Below are 14,531 nucleotides of genomic sequence, written 5' to 3' on the forward strand. Positions count from 1 at the left end.
GCCATTTAATCATGGGTGATGTTTTTTCCCCTCCTCAGCCTTACTCCCCAGCCTTCTCCCTGTAACCTTTGATGCTATGTCCAATCAAGAACCTATTAAGCTCTGCTTTAGATACCCCCAGTTACCTGGCCTCCAAAGCTGCCTGTGGTAATAAATTCCACAAATTCACCACCCTCTGACTAAAGAAATTATTCTGTATATGTTTAAATGGACTCCCCTTTATCCTGAGGCTGTGGCCTGGTGTCCTTGAATCACATGGGAAACATCCTTTCTTCCCCTTCCTTTCTAGTCCTGATGAAGGGTCTCATCCAAAATGTTGACTTTTATTCCTTTCCATAAGTGCTGCCTGACCTGCTGAGTTCCTGCAGTATTTTGTACGTGTTCCTCTAGATTTTCAACATCTAGAGAATCGCTTGTATTTCTTTATTTTTTCATTTTTTCCCAGAGAATACAGCTCTCTAGGGAACCATAAAAATGTAGATAATTGATTCTTACATCTTCCACAATAAATATAACCATCTTAGAACCCTAGTTTTCAGTATGTCACATTGAGCTGTTTTATTTGGCGTATCTGTATTTATATTTGAATTGTAGATGCTGTAAATTATTGAACAATGGGAACCTTATTGTACATCAATCATCCGTTATCACCTTGCTACACAACATTTTGTATTTTGATAGTGGCAGGCTCAGGCTCCATTATCCATTCCTTTTGAAGTACCCATGGTTTTCTGGGACACTCGGGAAGACAAGTACACATATAAAAAGTGGGACTATCACTTCTTTACTTTTTAGTAATTAACAAAATACATTGGGGAGAAGTCCAATACATTTTCTCCAAATCTTGTTTTGCTAGATGTTTATTTCAAAGAGGTTTTACTTCTTACTGCAGTTGTAGATTTGAAAGCTGTAGGATATTTCTGCATTTCAAAAACTGCAGACCAGATCTTCTTTGTTCAGCAAAATCCTGGCTTGCAGCAATTGTCTTTGCAAACTCCATTGTAACTATTCATTAATTTAAATTAAGACTGACATTATGAATGAGCTTGTTCTGGAGGGTGGGGGCTGGAATCAAGTTGAAGAGACTGAACCATCAGAAATTTTAATAAGTTTTTTGAGGTGACTGAGAAGATTGATAAAATCAAGGCAGTAGACGTTGTCTATATGGACTTCAGTAAGGCAATTGACAAAAGCTCCTTTGGCAGGCATATGGGATCCAGGACTGTACTGCTATTTGGATCCAAAATTGGCAAAATCAAGAAGGATGGTTTACTGATTGTAACTCTCTAACCAATGTTCACTACAGAGATTGGTGCTGTAACCTTTGTTGTTCGTGTATTACATACTTGGATGTGAACATAGGAAGTATGATTAGTAAATTTATAGGCAAATTATAGGTAAATTTATAGGGCATAATCATCTGGTCCTGGAGACTTATCTACCTTCAGACCTTTTCACTTCCCAAGTGCCTTTCCTCAGTGATTGCAACCATATTCACTTCTGACCCCTGAGAGTCTTGAATTTCTGGCATATTGCTGGAGTCTTCCACAGTGACTCCTGATATAAAATGCTTACTTTCATTCCTCCACTTCTTAACTTCATCCACCATTACTTTGTCCCCCATTACTACCTCTGCAGCATCATTTTCCAGTGGTCCAATATCCACTCTCGCTCTCTTTCACTCTTTGTACTGTATATCTGAAAAACCTTTGGTATCCTCTTTGATACTATTGGCTAGCTTACCTTCATTTTTTAATCTTATCTCTCCCTATGGTTTTTATAGTTGTCTTCCACTGGTTTTTAAAAGCTACCTAATCTTCTAACCTCCCAGTAATGTTTGCTATATCATATACCCTCTGATTTGTTTTAATGCTGTCTTTGATTTCTCTTATCAGTCATGGTTACCTCATCCTTCCTTTAGAATATTTCTTTATCTTTGGGATGTACAGTATGTATCCGAATTACTCCCAGAAACACCAGCCATTGCTGTTCTGCTGTCATCCATACTAGTGTCCCCTTCCAATCAACTTCAACCAGCTCCTCTCTCATGTCTCTGTAATTCCCTTTATTCCATTGTAATACTGATATGTCTGACTTTATTTTCTCCCTCTCCAAATGCAAGGTGATTGATGCATATGATCACTGCCTCCTAAGCATTCCTTTCCTTTAATTGTGCTTATCAAATATGGTTCATTACACAACATCCATCCAGGATTGCCTTTCCCCTAGTGAGCTCAACCACCAGCTGCCCTTAAAAAAACAACCCATAGGCATTCTATAAGTGCCCTGTTTTGGCATCCAGGACCAATCTGATTTTCCCAATCTACCAGCATTTTGCAATCCCCATGACTATCGCAACGTAACATTGCCCTTATTAAATGCTTCTTCTATTTCCCGTTGAAATTTATATCCCACATCCTGACTATTGTTTGGGTGCTTGTGTACGACTCTCATTAAGGTGCGTTTACCCTCACAGTTTCAAACTCTAACACAAGGATCCAACTTCTTCCAATCCTATGTCACCTCTTTCTAAGGATTTGATGTCAGCTCCCGGATGTCAGTATCTCTGAGCATCTATCCTAAGCTGAGCATATTGGTGCAACTACAAAACAGGCACAACAGCAGCTTTATTTCATTTGGAAGTAAAGGAGAATTGGCATATCATGAAAAGGCATTTGCAAATTTCTGCTGTTGTACCATGACAGCTTTTTAACTGGTCTCATCATTATTTGGAATACAGGGCACAAACTTGGAAAAACCGGCAGAAAGTTGTAAACTCATCCAGCTCCATCATGGGCACTAGCCTGCCCTGCATCGAGGACACCTTCAAAACCTGATGCCTCAAAAAAGTGGCATTGGTCATTAAAGACCCCATTAGCTAGAGTGTGACCTCTTCTCATTGCTACCATCAAGGACAATACAGTCAGTGTTTCAGGAGCTACTTCTTACCTCTGGCATCAAAATATTGAATGGACAATGAACTCTTGAATATTTCCTCAGTATATCTCCTCTCTTTTGCACTACTATTTTTTATATATCCTTGTTGTAATGTTTATAGTTTTTATTACTATGTAACCAGAAGACTGCAATCTGTGCGGATTGGTGATAACACATCCTCCTCACTGACAATCAACACTGGCGCACCTCAGGGGTGTGTGCTTAGCCCGCTGCTCTACTCGCTATATACACATGACTGTGTGGCTAGGCATAACTCAACTCCCAGCTATAAATTTGCTGATGATAGAATCATTGTTGGTAGAATCTCGGGTGGTGACGAGAAGTCGTACAGGAGTGAGATATGCCAACTAGTGGAGTGGTGTTGCAACAATAATCTGGCCCTCAACGTCAGTAACACGAAAGAGCTGATTGTGGACTTCCGGAAGGGTAAGATGAAGGAATACATTCCAATCCTCATAGAGGGGTCAGAAGTGGAGAGAGTGAGCAGCTTCAAGTTCCTGGGTGTTAGGATCTCTGAGGATCTAACCTAGTCCCAACATATCGATGTAGTTATAAAGAAGGCAAGACAGCGACTATACTTTATTTGGAGTTTGAAGAGATTTGGTATGTCAACAAATACACTCAAAATTTCTATAGTTGTACTGTGGAGAACATTCTGACAGGCTGCATCACTGTCTGGTTTGGAGGGGCTTCTGCACAGGACTGAATGAAGCTGCAGAAGGTTGTAAATCTAGTGGGCTCCATCTTGGGCACTAGCCTACAAAGTACCAAGGACATCTTTAGGGAGTTGTGTCTCAGAAAGGCAGCATCCATTATTAAGGACCTCCAGCACCCAGGACATGCCCTTTTCTCACTGTTACCATCAATTAGGAAATACAGAAGCCTGAAGGCACACACTCAGTGATTCAGCAACAGCTTCTTCCCCTCTGCCATCCGATTCCTAAATGGACTTTGAAGCTTTGGACACTACCTCACTTTTTTTAATATACAGTATTTCTGTTTTTGCACATTTAAAAAAAATCTATTCAATATACATATACTGTAATTGATTTACTTGTTTATTATTTTTAATTATCCTCTCTGCTAGATTATGTATTGCCTTGAACTGCTACAATTTCCACGTCACATACCAGTGATAATAAACCTGATTTTGATTATTGTAATGTACCTCTGCTGCAAAACAACAAATTTCATGACATATGCCAGTGATGTTAAAATGGATTCTGATGCCCTTGATCTTCTCAATGACTTTCAATTGCCTGGCACTGACCACCACATCTTCACCATGGATGCCCATCCCTATACACTTCTACCTCCATTTGGAAAGCCTCAAAACCTTTCATAAAAACATAGAAAATAGGTGCAGGAGTGGGCCATTCGGCCCTTCGAGCCTGCACCGCCATTCAGTATGATCATGGCTGATCATCCAACTCAGAACCCTGTACCTGCTTTCTCTCCATACCCCCTGATCCCTTTAGCCACAAGGGCCATATCTAACTTCCTCTTAAATATAGCCAATGAACTGGCCTCAACTGTTTCCTGTGGCAGAGAATTCCACAGATTCACCACTCTGTGTGAAGAAATTTTTCCTCATCTCGGTCCTAAAAGGCTTCCCCTTTATCCTTAAACTGTGACCCCTCATTCTGGACTTCCCCAACATCGGAAACAATCTTCTTGCATCTAGCCTGTCCAATCCCTTTAGAATTTTATATGTTTCAATAAGATCCCCCCTTAATCTCTAAATTCCAGTGAGTATAAGCCTAGTCGATCCAGTCTTTCTTCATATGAAAGTCCTGCCATCCCAGGATTCAGTCTGGTGAACCTTCTTTGTACTCCCTCTATGGCAAGAATGTCTTTCCTCAGATTAGGGGACCAAAACTGCACACAATACTCTAGGTGCGGTCTCACCAAGGCCTTGTACAACTGCAGTAGAACCTCCCTGCTCCTATACTCAAGTCCCTTTGCTATGAATGCCAACATACAATTTGCCTTTTTCACCGCCTGCTGTACCTACAATGATACCCATGTCTCGTTGCATCTCCCCTTTTCCTAATCGGCCACCATTCAGATAATAATCTGTTTTCCTGTTCTTGCAACCAAAGTGGATAACCTCACATTTATCCACATTAAATTGCATCTGCCATGAATTTGCCCACTCACCTAACCTATGCAAGTCACCCTGCATCCGCTTAGCATCCTCCTCACAGCCAACACTGCCGCCCAGCTTTGTGTCATCACAAACTTGGAGATGCTGCATTTAATTCCCTCGTCTAAATCATTAATATATATTGTAAACAGCTGGGGTCTCAGCACTAAGCCTTGCAGTACCCCACTAGTCACTGCCTGCCATTCTGAAAAGGTCCCATTTACTCCCACTCTTTGCTTCCTGTCTGCCAACCAATTCTCTGTCCACATCAATACCATACCCCCAATACCGTGTGTTTTAAGTTTGCACACTAATCTCCTGTGTGGGACCTTGTCAAAAGCCTTTTGAAAATCTAAATATACCACATCCACTGGCTCTCCCCAATCCACTCTACTAGTTACATTTTCAAAAAATTCTATAAGATTCGTCAGACATGATTTTCCTTTCACAAATCCATGCTGACTTTATCCGATGATTTCACCTCTTTCCAAATGTGCTGTTATCACATCTTTGATAACCGACTCTAGCATTTTCCCCACCACCGATGTCAGACTAACTGGTCTATAATTCCCCGGTTTTTCTCTCCCTCCTTTTTAAAAAAGTGGGGTTATATTAGCCACCTTCCAATCCTCAGGAACTAATCCAGAATCTAAGGAGTTTTGAAAAATTATCACTAATGTATCCACTATTTCTTGGGCTACTTCTTTATGCACTCTGGGAATCAGACCATCTGGCCCTGGGGATTTATCTGCCTTTAATCCCTTCAATTTACCCAACACCAATTCCCTACTAACATGTATTTCCCTCAGTCCCTCCATCTCACTAGACCCTCAGTCCCCTACTATTTCTGGAAGGTTATTTATGTCCTCCTTAGTGAAGATAGAACCAAAGTAGTAATTCAATTGGTCTGCCATGACCTTGTTCCCTATGATCAATTCACCTGTTTCTGACTGTAAAGGACCTACATTTGTCTTGACCAATCTTTTTCTTTTCACATATCTATAAAAGCTTTTACAGTCAGTTTTTATGTTCCCTGCCAGCTTTCTCTCAATCTTTATTCCCTTTCCTAATTAAGCCCTTTGTCCTCCTCTGCTGGTCTCTGAATTTCTCCCAGTCCTCAGGTGTGCCACTTTTTTTGGCTAATTTATATGTTTCTTCTTTGGACTTGAAACCATCCCTAATTTCCCTTGTCTGCCACGGGTGCACTACCTTCCCTGGTTTATTCTTTTGCCAAACTGTGATGAACAATTGTTGTAGTTCATCCATGCGATCTTTAAATGCTTGCCATTGCATATCCACCATCAACCCTTTAAGTATCATTTGCCAGCCGATCTTAGCTAATTCATGTCTCATACCTTCAAAGTTACCCTTCTTTAAGTCCAGAACCTTTGTTTCTGAATTAACTATATCACTCTCCATCTTAATGAAGAATTCCACCATATTATGGTCACTCTTACCCAAGGGGCCTCGCACGACAAGATTGCTAACGAACCCTTCTTCATTGCTCAATACACAGTCTAGAATGGCCTGCTCTCTGGATGGTTCCTCGACATGTTGGTTCAGGAAACCATCCCGCATGCATTCCAAGAAATCCTCTTCCTCAGCACCTTTACCAATTTGGTTCACCCAATCTATATGTAGATTGAAGTCACCCATTATGACTACTGTTCCTTTATTGCACACATTTCTAATTTCCTGTTTAATGCCATCTCCAACCTCACTACTACTGTTAGGTGGCCTGTACACAACTCCCACCAGCGTTTTCTGCCCCTTAGTGTTATGCAGCTCTACCCATATTGATTTCACATCCTCCAGGCTAATGTCCTTCCTTTCTATTGTGTTTCGCTTCTTTCCTGACAGAAGGAACAACCAATTCTCCTCCATCACTACCACCCACTGTCTGGCAGAATTGTACCTCACCCTGATCAATTTTTTCTTTGGCTCATCCCATTTCCTCCAAATTTGATACGGCATAGGCCCTAGCTATGCCTGCCTCTTCATCTGCTACATAGAACAATCTATGTTCAAAGCTTTCCCTGGTTATACTCCCAACTCTTCCTCTGACAGCTGCATTGACAGGTGCTGCTTCATGTGCCCCTGCTGAGCTTGTCAATTTTACCTCCAACTTCTATTCTACCCTTCAATTCACTTGGTCCATCTCTGACACCTCCCTCCTTTTTTTTGATCTCTCTGCCTCATTCTCTGGAGAGAAACTGTCAACTGACATCTTTTATAAACCTACTGATTCCCATAGTTATATTGACTATACCTCTTCCCACCCTATCTCCTGCAAAAATGCAATTCTTTTTTCTCAGTTTGTTCCCCTCTGCCTCATCTCTTCTCAGGATGTAGCTTCCCCTTCCATTACAAAGCACAGGGTTTCCCTCCCTCTACTATAGATGCTGCCCTCAACCGCATCTTCTCCATTTTCCATGTATCTGCGCTCACCCCATCTTCCCACTGCCATAATGGTGATGGAGTCCCTCTTCCTCTCAACCCATCAGCTTCTGTGTCTAACACATTATCCTCCGCAATTTCCGCCATCTCCAAATGGACCTTGCCACTAAACATATCTTTACCTACCCACCCCCTGCACCACCCCCCACCGGCTTTTTGCAAGGATCATTCGCTCCAAGATTCCCTTGTCCCTTCCCATTAATCTCCCTCCAGGCATTTATCCCTGCAAGAGGTCTAAGTGCTACACCTCCTCCTCCACCTCCACTCAGGGTCCCAAACAGTCCTTCCTGGTTCATGTTCGACTGTGTCTGCTGCTGCTGACGTGGCCCCCTCTGCGTTGGGGGACCACTTTGTCGAGCACCTCTGCTCCATCCGCCACAAGCGGGACTTCCCAGTGACCAAGCAGATTAATTCCCATTCCTGTGGCGACGTTTCGATACGAGGCCACTCTTAGGGAGGAGGAGCAACACCTGGTATTATGGCACCCTCCAATCTGATGGTAAGGATATCAATTCCTCCTTTTGGTGACCAAAATTCTTCCCCACCACTTCCTTTATTCCCCATTCTGACATTTTACTTCTTCTCACCTGCCTATTTCTCCCCATGAGTCTCCTCCTCCTTCCCTTTCTCCTATTGTCCACTCTCCTCTCTTATCAGCAGATCCTTTCTTCTCCAGCCCTTGACCTTTGCCCCCCAGCTGGCTTCACCTATCACATTGCAGCTAGCCTCTTTCCCTGACTCCCCCACCTTTTATTTCAGGCATTTTCCCCTTCCCTCTAAGTCCTGATGAGGGTTCTTAGCCCAGAACATCAAGTCTTTACTCTTTTCCATAGATGCCATCTGATCAGCTGAATTCCTCCAGCACTTCGTGTTTGTTGCGACTAGTTCATCTACCTTATTCGTATACTGCCTGCATTCAATTCTAACATCTTCAGTCCTGTATTCATCACCCTTTTCAATTTTGCCCCCGTGTTACATGTCATTTCATCCCACTGACTGCAGATTTCCTCTATCATCTGTCTGTCCTTCCTCATGGTCTCACTACACATTCCATCAACTTATGTACCAACTTCCCATTCTCAACCCTACCACTCTGGTTTCCTATCCTCCTGCCCACTTAGTTTAAACCCTGCCCCCCAGCTCCAGCAAACTTGCCAGCTAGGATATTGGTCCCCCCCTCCCCCCCAGGTTCAGGTGTAATATGTCCTTTTTGGACGAGTCACACTTTCCCTAGAAGAGATCCCAATGATCTAGAAAGCTGAAACAATGCCCCTGGCCCTGCACTACTTTCTCAGCCACTCATTCATCTGTACTATTGTCCTATTCATTCCCTGACTAGCATGTGGTACTGGAAGTAATCCAGAGATTATGGCCTTGGAGTTTCGGCTCCTCAGTCTCTTCCCTAACTCCCTATACTCACTGCACAGGACCTCCTCTTCCTCTCTTTCATTGGTGCCAATGTGCACCACATCCTCTGGCTGCTCACCCTCCCTCTTGAGTATCTTCTGCAGTTGTTTTGAGACAACCTGGACCCCAGCAACTTGCCATCCTGATTTTTGTTTCACGGCCACAGAATCTGCTGTCAGTCCCTCCTATCACTATCACTCTGCCTGACTTTACCCTTCCCTGCTGAGTTTCAGAGCTGGTCACCGTACCACGGGCTTGCCTGCTGCCACCAGGCCCTCGGAGGTCATCCCCACATCTGCATCCAAAGGGGTATACTTCTGCTGTTTTAAGAGATAAATTAAAGATCAGAATTTTTTGTCTAGGTATATCATGATATGGTTTTAAGAAAGAGTGTTAAAGCAAAACTGAGAGGAAAGATTTTTGCTGACAGAGAAAGGTTGAAATCGGTTAAGTGCTGCCAGAGGAGGTAGTGAAATCAAATACAATCACTATGTTGGAAAGGTAGTTAGACAGGCGCTTGAATAGGCGAGGGCATAGAGTCATAAGAGGCCTAATGTGGTCAAAGGAGGTTAGTGCAGATTGTCAAAAAAAGGTCAATATGATGAGGGGTGTCAAAAGGTTCCAGTTTACAATGTACAACATTATCATTCTAAAGCGGAATGGGAAAGCAAGAACAAGGTGCAATGAATGAGAAGGACTCCATCAGGAACCCACTATTGATAAGTGCAGAGAACCTATCTGAGGGGAAAAAAACACACCTCATAAGCTTTGTTGTGGGAGATCAAGTCTTGCAACAAAAGAAACAAAGAAACAGGGGACCAGAATAAGTTTACGTGGGGAAAAGAGTGGAAAGAGGAATAGTGATATGACTGTGGAAGTTGGTGAATCCATAATGGATACCTGGGAAGTCCACCAGCAAACAGGCATATACAACTGGAAAGCAAATCGTGCAGTGTTTGAGTCAATGTCTCAGATTTGTCCTGGACACGGACCTTATTTGTACAATGGGAGTTCAGATGGATATTTGAATTGGTTATGGCATTGAGACTGCAAGTTGTTTGTAATACGAATTTAAACTCTACAATGGAGGAGGTGGCTTCACTTATTTATATCATAGACTTACATATAAATAACAAAAATATGAATTAACAAGTCCTGAAACATTAAATAATCTCCTTATTCTGGATTCAGTCTGTGGCTTGTTAAATCTCAGTTTGATGTATTCCAATAGAAATGAAACATTGACTTAAGGGTATTGCATATATTATTCCTTCCCAAATTTATTGGAAAATAATATTCACCATATCTATGGCATCTAATATTTATGTTACAGAAGTTTACTAATGTGGGATGTAAATCAAGTAAACTTTTGTATCAACATTTGTAACAGGATGTTCAAGTTGAGTGAAACCCTCTGCAATAAATTATTAATAAAATTAGATGGTGTAAATATATAAAAAAATTAAAATAAAATGATCAGCCTGGAAATTTCTGGGACTATACCCATGAAATCTGGTCACTTGTCAAGTACATCAGAGGGTGCCCTTCTCCATTGTAATGGTATGAAGCATCATTCAGGAGAATAATGGGACCAAACGTAAAAGAAAGCGTAAGAGGCAAAGAAATACCATTCTTAAGTAAAGTACTGTGGATGCTGTAAGATGGAATATTAGAAATATTAAATGCTAGGTTATACTGCAACATAGTTAAGTCTTTTGACCATTAACCATCCTACCTTTGCTGCAGGTTCACCTTTCTGACCCTGAGCACCCGCTGGCCCTGATAGTCCAGGTTTTCCAGGTAAACCCCTGGTCCCTTTGAAACCAGTGAGTCCAGGTACACCCTTAGAACCCTGTGTATAAAGAATCAGAAAGTAAAATCAAAACTGACTTATACAGTACAAGAGATAATAGGTTTTATTATATATTCATATAGGTGTGTACTTCAAGAATCACTATTTCCAGAGCTGATAACACAACAAATTTGGGTCTGAGAACCATTGCATTTCACCACAAATGTAAAGGTGGTTAGAAACAGTAAGGCTCATTGCTTTATGCACAATTGATTTTGAATGAACGGAGCACAGACCTATTTAGGTGGTTCAAAAATAAATACAGAATTAGAAATTACAGCAGTCATTGGATGAAGATTGAAAGGGTGGTGAGAAGTGCTGTGAAGTTGGAACAAACTAAAACGAGCTTGACAGGACAAAAGCACTGAGAGGAATAGAATAGGGAATTGTGGAAAAGGAAAAGAATGTTTTCAAAAAAACTTGGAATCGATCATTTTTTTAATACCTTTGTCATACAAGAAACGCAGCGAGGTTTTACTTTCATCTCTAGAAAAGAGCCAGCCTGCCTGCCTTTCTTGGCATAATTAGCTATAGAAAATAATAGACCAGTTTTGTTCTGGCCTAATAGGTCACTGCTGAGGGTAATATTGCAGCACTTATTTAGGTCTCAAAGCTAGGCGACATCATCTGGCTACCCATATAGTTCTGAGGAGCACAAATATATTTAACTTAAATATCTTAATTAAGGCTGGTACAGCTACTGTACAGAAAACCTGTTAAAATGCCAAAGTTCATGAATGTGTCGACTTGTCTTAAAAAATTATTTGAAACTTCTAAATTAAACGAGTGCTTTTAGGAACTCAAAAATATTACCTGCTAACATTTTGTCTTTCACTTAAGCTCCTAGAATGCCAAATAAATTGACTATGCTGGAAAAATTGTGCTGGAATCATGTTGCTTTAGTAGCCCTAACCATCTTACTCACAAAAATTTGGTGATCCATTATCATTACTATGATTTCAGCGTTCAATTGCTGCTAACTGGAAGAGCAATTTCACGAGTGATTAGTATTAATTGAAGCCTTGCTTGTACCTTTATAAGTAGAGTAACCTTCAGCTACAACCAGTGAAAGCAGTGATTCCAAATTTTCTGAAAGCTTGCCGAAGCTCAGGATTGATCATGATTGAGAATGGGAATTTTTTTTTGTTAATATGATAGAGCGAAGTCCTCTCAGGCATAAAGGCTCTGAAGTAGTCTACTGGCAGTGGAAGAAAGTCACAATCAAGGTTAATGTATTAAATAAGATGCCAGATAAGATCATGATCTCATAGTTTAAAGTACTGTAAATGTATTATTATCAAAGTAGCATTTTCAGAAAAAAAACAATAGTTTTATGAAAAACTATACATAAACAGACCAAGACTATCAAACAAACAATTTGAAAAATAAAACAAACAGTGCAAACATAAAGTAATACTAAGAACTTGAGTTGTAAAGAAAATAAGTCTGTATGTCATAGAATCAGTTCAGAGTTATGGTGACTATTCTGGAGCCTGATGGTCGAAGGGTAATAAATGAACCAGCACCTGGTGGTGTGGGATCTAAAGCTTCTGTATCTCCTGCCCAATGGTAGCACTGAGAAGAGGGCATGGGCTGGAATGTAGTGGTCTTTGATGATGGATGCTGCTTTCCTTTGACAGAGCATCATGCAAACAATGGGGCAGGCTCTGCTTTTGATGGACTTAGCTGTTTTCACCATTTTCTGCACTCTTCCATTCCTGGGCATTGGTGTTTCCAAACCAGTCTGTGATACAACTGGTTAGGACACTCTCCATCGCGCATCTGTAGAGGTTTTTGTTTACAGGTTGAATCTCACAAATTTAGAAGAAATTAGAAGTGTCGCCTTGCCTTCTTTGTGATGACCTCACACACATGGTCAAACTTAATGAATATGTCATTATTAAATCAACTGTGCCACTAGATTCACACTCTGTTCAAATATACTGGCAGATTAACACTTCCTTTCAGGATTTATACTTAACATTCAAATGCTTGCCACAGATCTCACACGTTTACAACTACTCTAAGCATCACAACAAACTTTCACATTACCTAATGTTTGATTATAGTAGCTATTTCCCCAAACACACCACAAAACACTCAGCAATGCATTTCCTTCTCCACTACTGGATTAAAAAAATGCATACTCTGCATGTGAAACAACAAATAAAGAGACAAGTCTGCCTGGAGAACTGAATTCTGGTTATTATTAGAACAGCCATCACAGAGTACATGGATGGCATGATAACTAATTCTCCTTCTTACATCCCCCTTTCCCCTTCTTTTCACTGTCCTGACTTATACACTCCAGGAGGAAGCATGTTAAGCAGAAAACAAGCTGCTGAAGTATCTCAGCAAGTCAGACAGCAGATGTGGAGGCATGTGAACAGTTGACATTTTAGTTGAGACCCTGCATTAAAATTAAAAATGTTCTCTCAGAACAGAAAGGGGTGATTGTCAGTATTAAAAGGTGGGGGGGGGGAGAGAGGATGAGAGGAGCTGGCTGGTGATTGGTGGATGCAGGGCAAAAAGGGGTACTAATATTCTACATGTGCGTTATATGTGAAGACTGGGCTTGTGATGTCACCTAGCGGGTGTTGGGGCCGGTCGATAAATAATATCGGTGAGCTTGACGTCTGGGCTATATATATATGCATATTCTGCATCGTTATATTTTACTGATTCTCAACAGTGCCTATAAAATGTATTTATCCACCACCCAGGAAGTTTTCATGATTTATTGTTTTACAACATTGAACCACATTTGGCTTTTTTAACACTAATCAACAGTAAAATACTCTTTCATGTCAAAGTGCGAACAGATCTCTACAAAGTGATCTAAATTAATTATAAATATAAAACACAAAATAATTGATTACGTAAGTATTCACCCCCCCCCCTTTAATATGACACACCAAATCAACAATGGTGCAGCCAGTTGGTTGTAGAAGTCACATAATTAGTTATATGGAGATGTGTTTTTGGAGACCTGTGTGCAGTCAAGGTGTTTCGATTGATTGCAGTAAAAATACACCTGTATCTGTGAGTCAGTATCCTGACACCGTGAAAAATAAAGCACATCCAAGCAAATCCGTGAAAAGGTTATTGAGAAGCACAAGTCAGGAGATGGATAAAAGAAAACTTCCAAGTCACTGAATATCCCCTGGAGTAGTCATGTCAATCATCAAAAATGGAAAGAATATACCGTAGTACAGCTGTAAATCTCCCTAGAGCAAGCCTTCCTCAAAAACAGAGAGACTGTGCAAGAAGGGAAATAGTGAGGGAGGTCACCAAGAGACCTAGGACAACTCTGGAGGAGGTTACAAGCTTCAGTGATTGAGATGGGAGAGACTGCTGTTGCCCGGGTGCTTCACCAGTCACAGGTTTATGGGAGAGTGGCAAAGAGAAAGCCACTGTTGAAAAAATCTCACATGAAATCTCGGCTAGCATTTGCCAGAAGGCATGTGGGAGACTCTGAAGACAGCTGGAAAAAGATTCTATGCTGTTGAAACCAAAGTTGTATTTTTTGGCCATCAGACAAAACATCGCACATCGAAAGCACACCGTTCCTACCATGAAGCATAGTGGTCGCTACAACAGAATCAGTTTTATTACTACTGGCATGTGATGTGAAATTTGTTAACTTAGCAGCAGCAGTTAAATGCATTACATAATCTAGCAAAGAGAAAAAAATAATAATAATAAATAAAA

The 14,531-nt window shown here is 41.0% G+C and overlaps 1 protein-coding gene and 1 long non-coding RNA gene across 3 annotated transcripts in view; one reads left to right on the top strand and one right to left on the bottom strand.

The window, feature by feature from the left end:
• The window catches only part of LOC132403616 (uncharacterized), a 331,526-nt gene that overhangs the window by 118,922 nt on the left and 198,073 nt on the right, over window positions 1-14,531 (top strand). The window lies entirely within an intron of this gene.
• Window positions 1-14,531, bottom strand: part of LOC132403613 (collagen alpha-1(VII) chain-like) — a 414,548-nt gene that overhangs the window by 59,340 nt on the left and 340,677 nt on the right. Inside the window, exon 90 of the mRNA XM_059987065.1 lies at window positions 10,704-10,820. Within this exon, the coding sequence (XP_059843048.1) occupies window positions 10,704-10,820 (117 nt within the window). The remainder of the gene's footprint in view (window positions 1-10,703; window positions 10,821-14,531) is intronic.

The sequence above is a fragment of the Hypanus sabinus genome, chromosome 13 (assembly GCF_030144855.1).
Source record: "Hypanus sabinus isolate sHypSab1 chromosome 13, sHypSab1.hap1, whole genome shotgun sequence".
In the NCBI taxonomy this organism is placed as follows: Eukaryota; Metazoa; Chordata; class Chondrichthyes; order Myliobatiformes; family Dasyatidae; genus Hypanus; species Hypanus sabinus.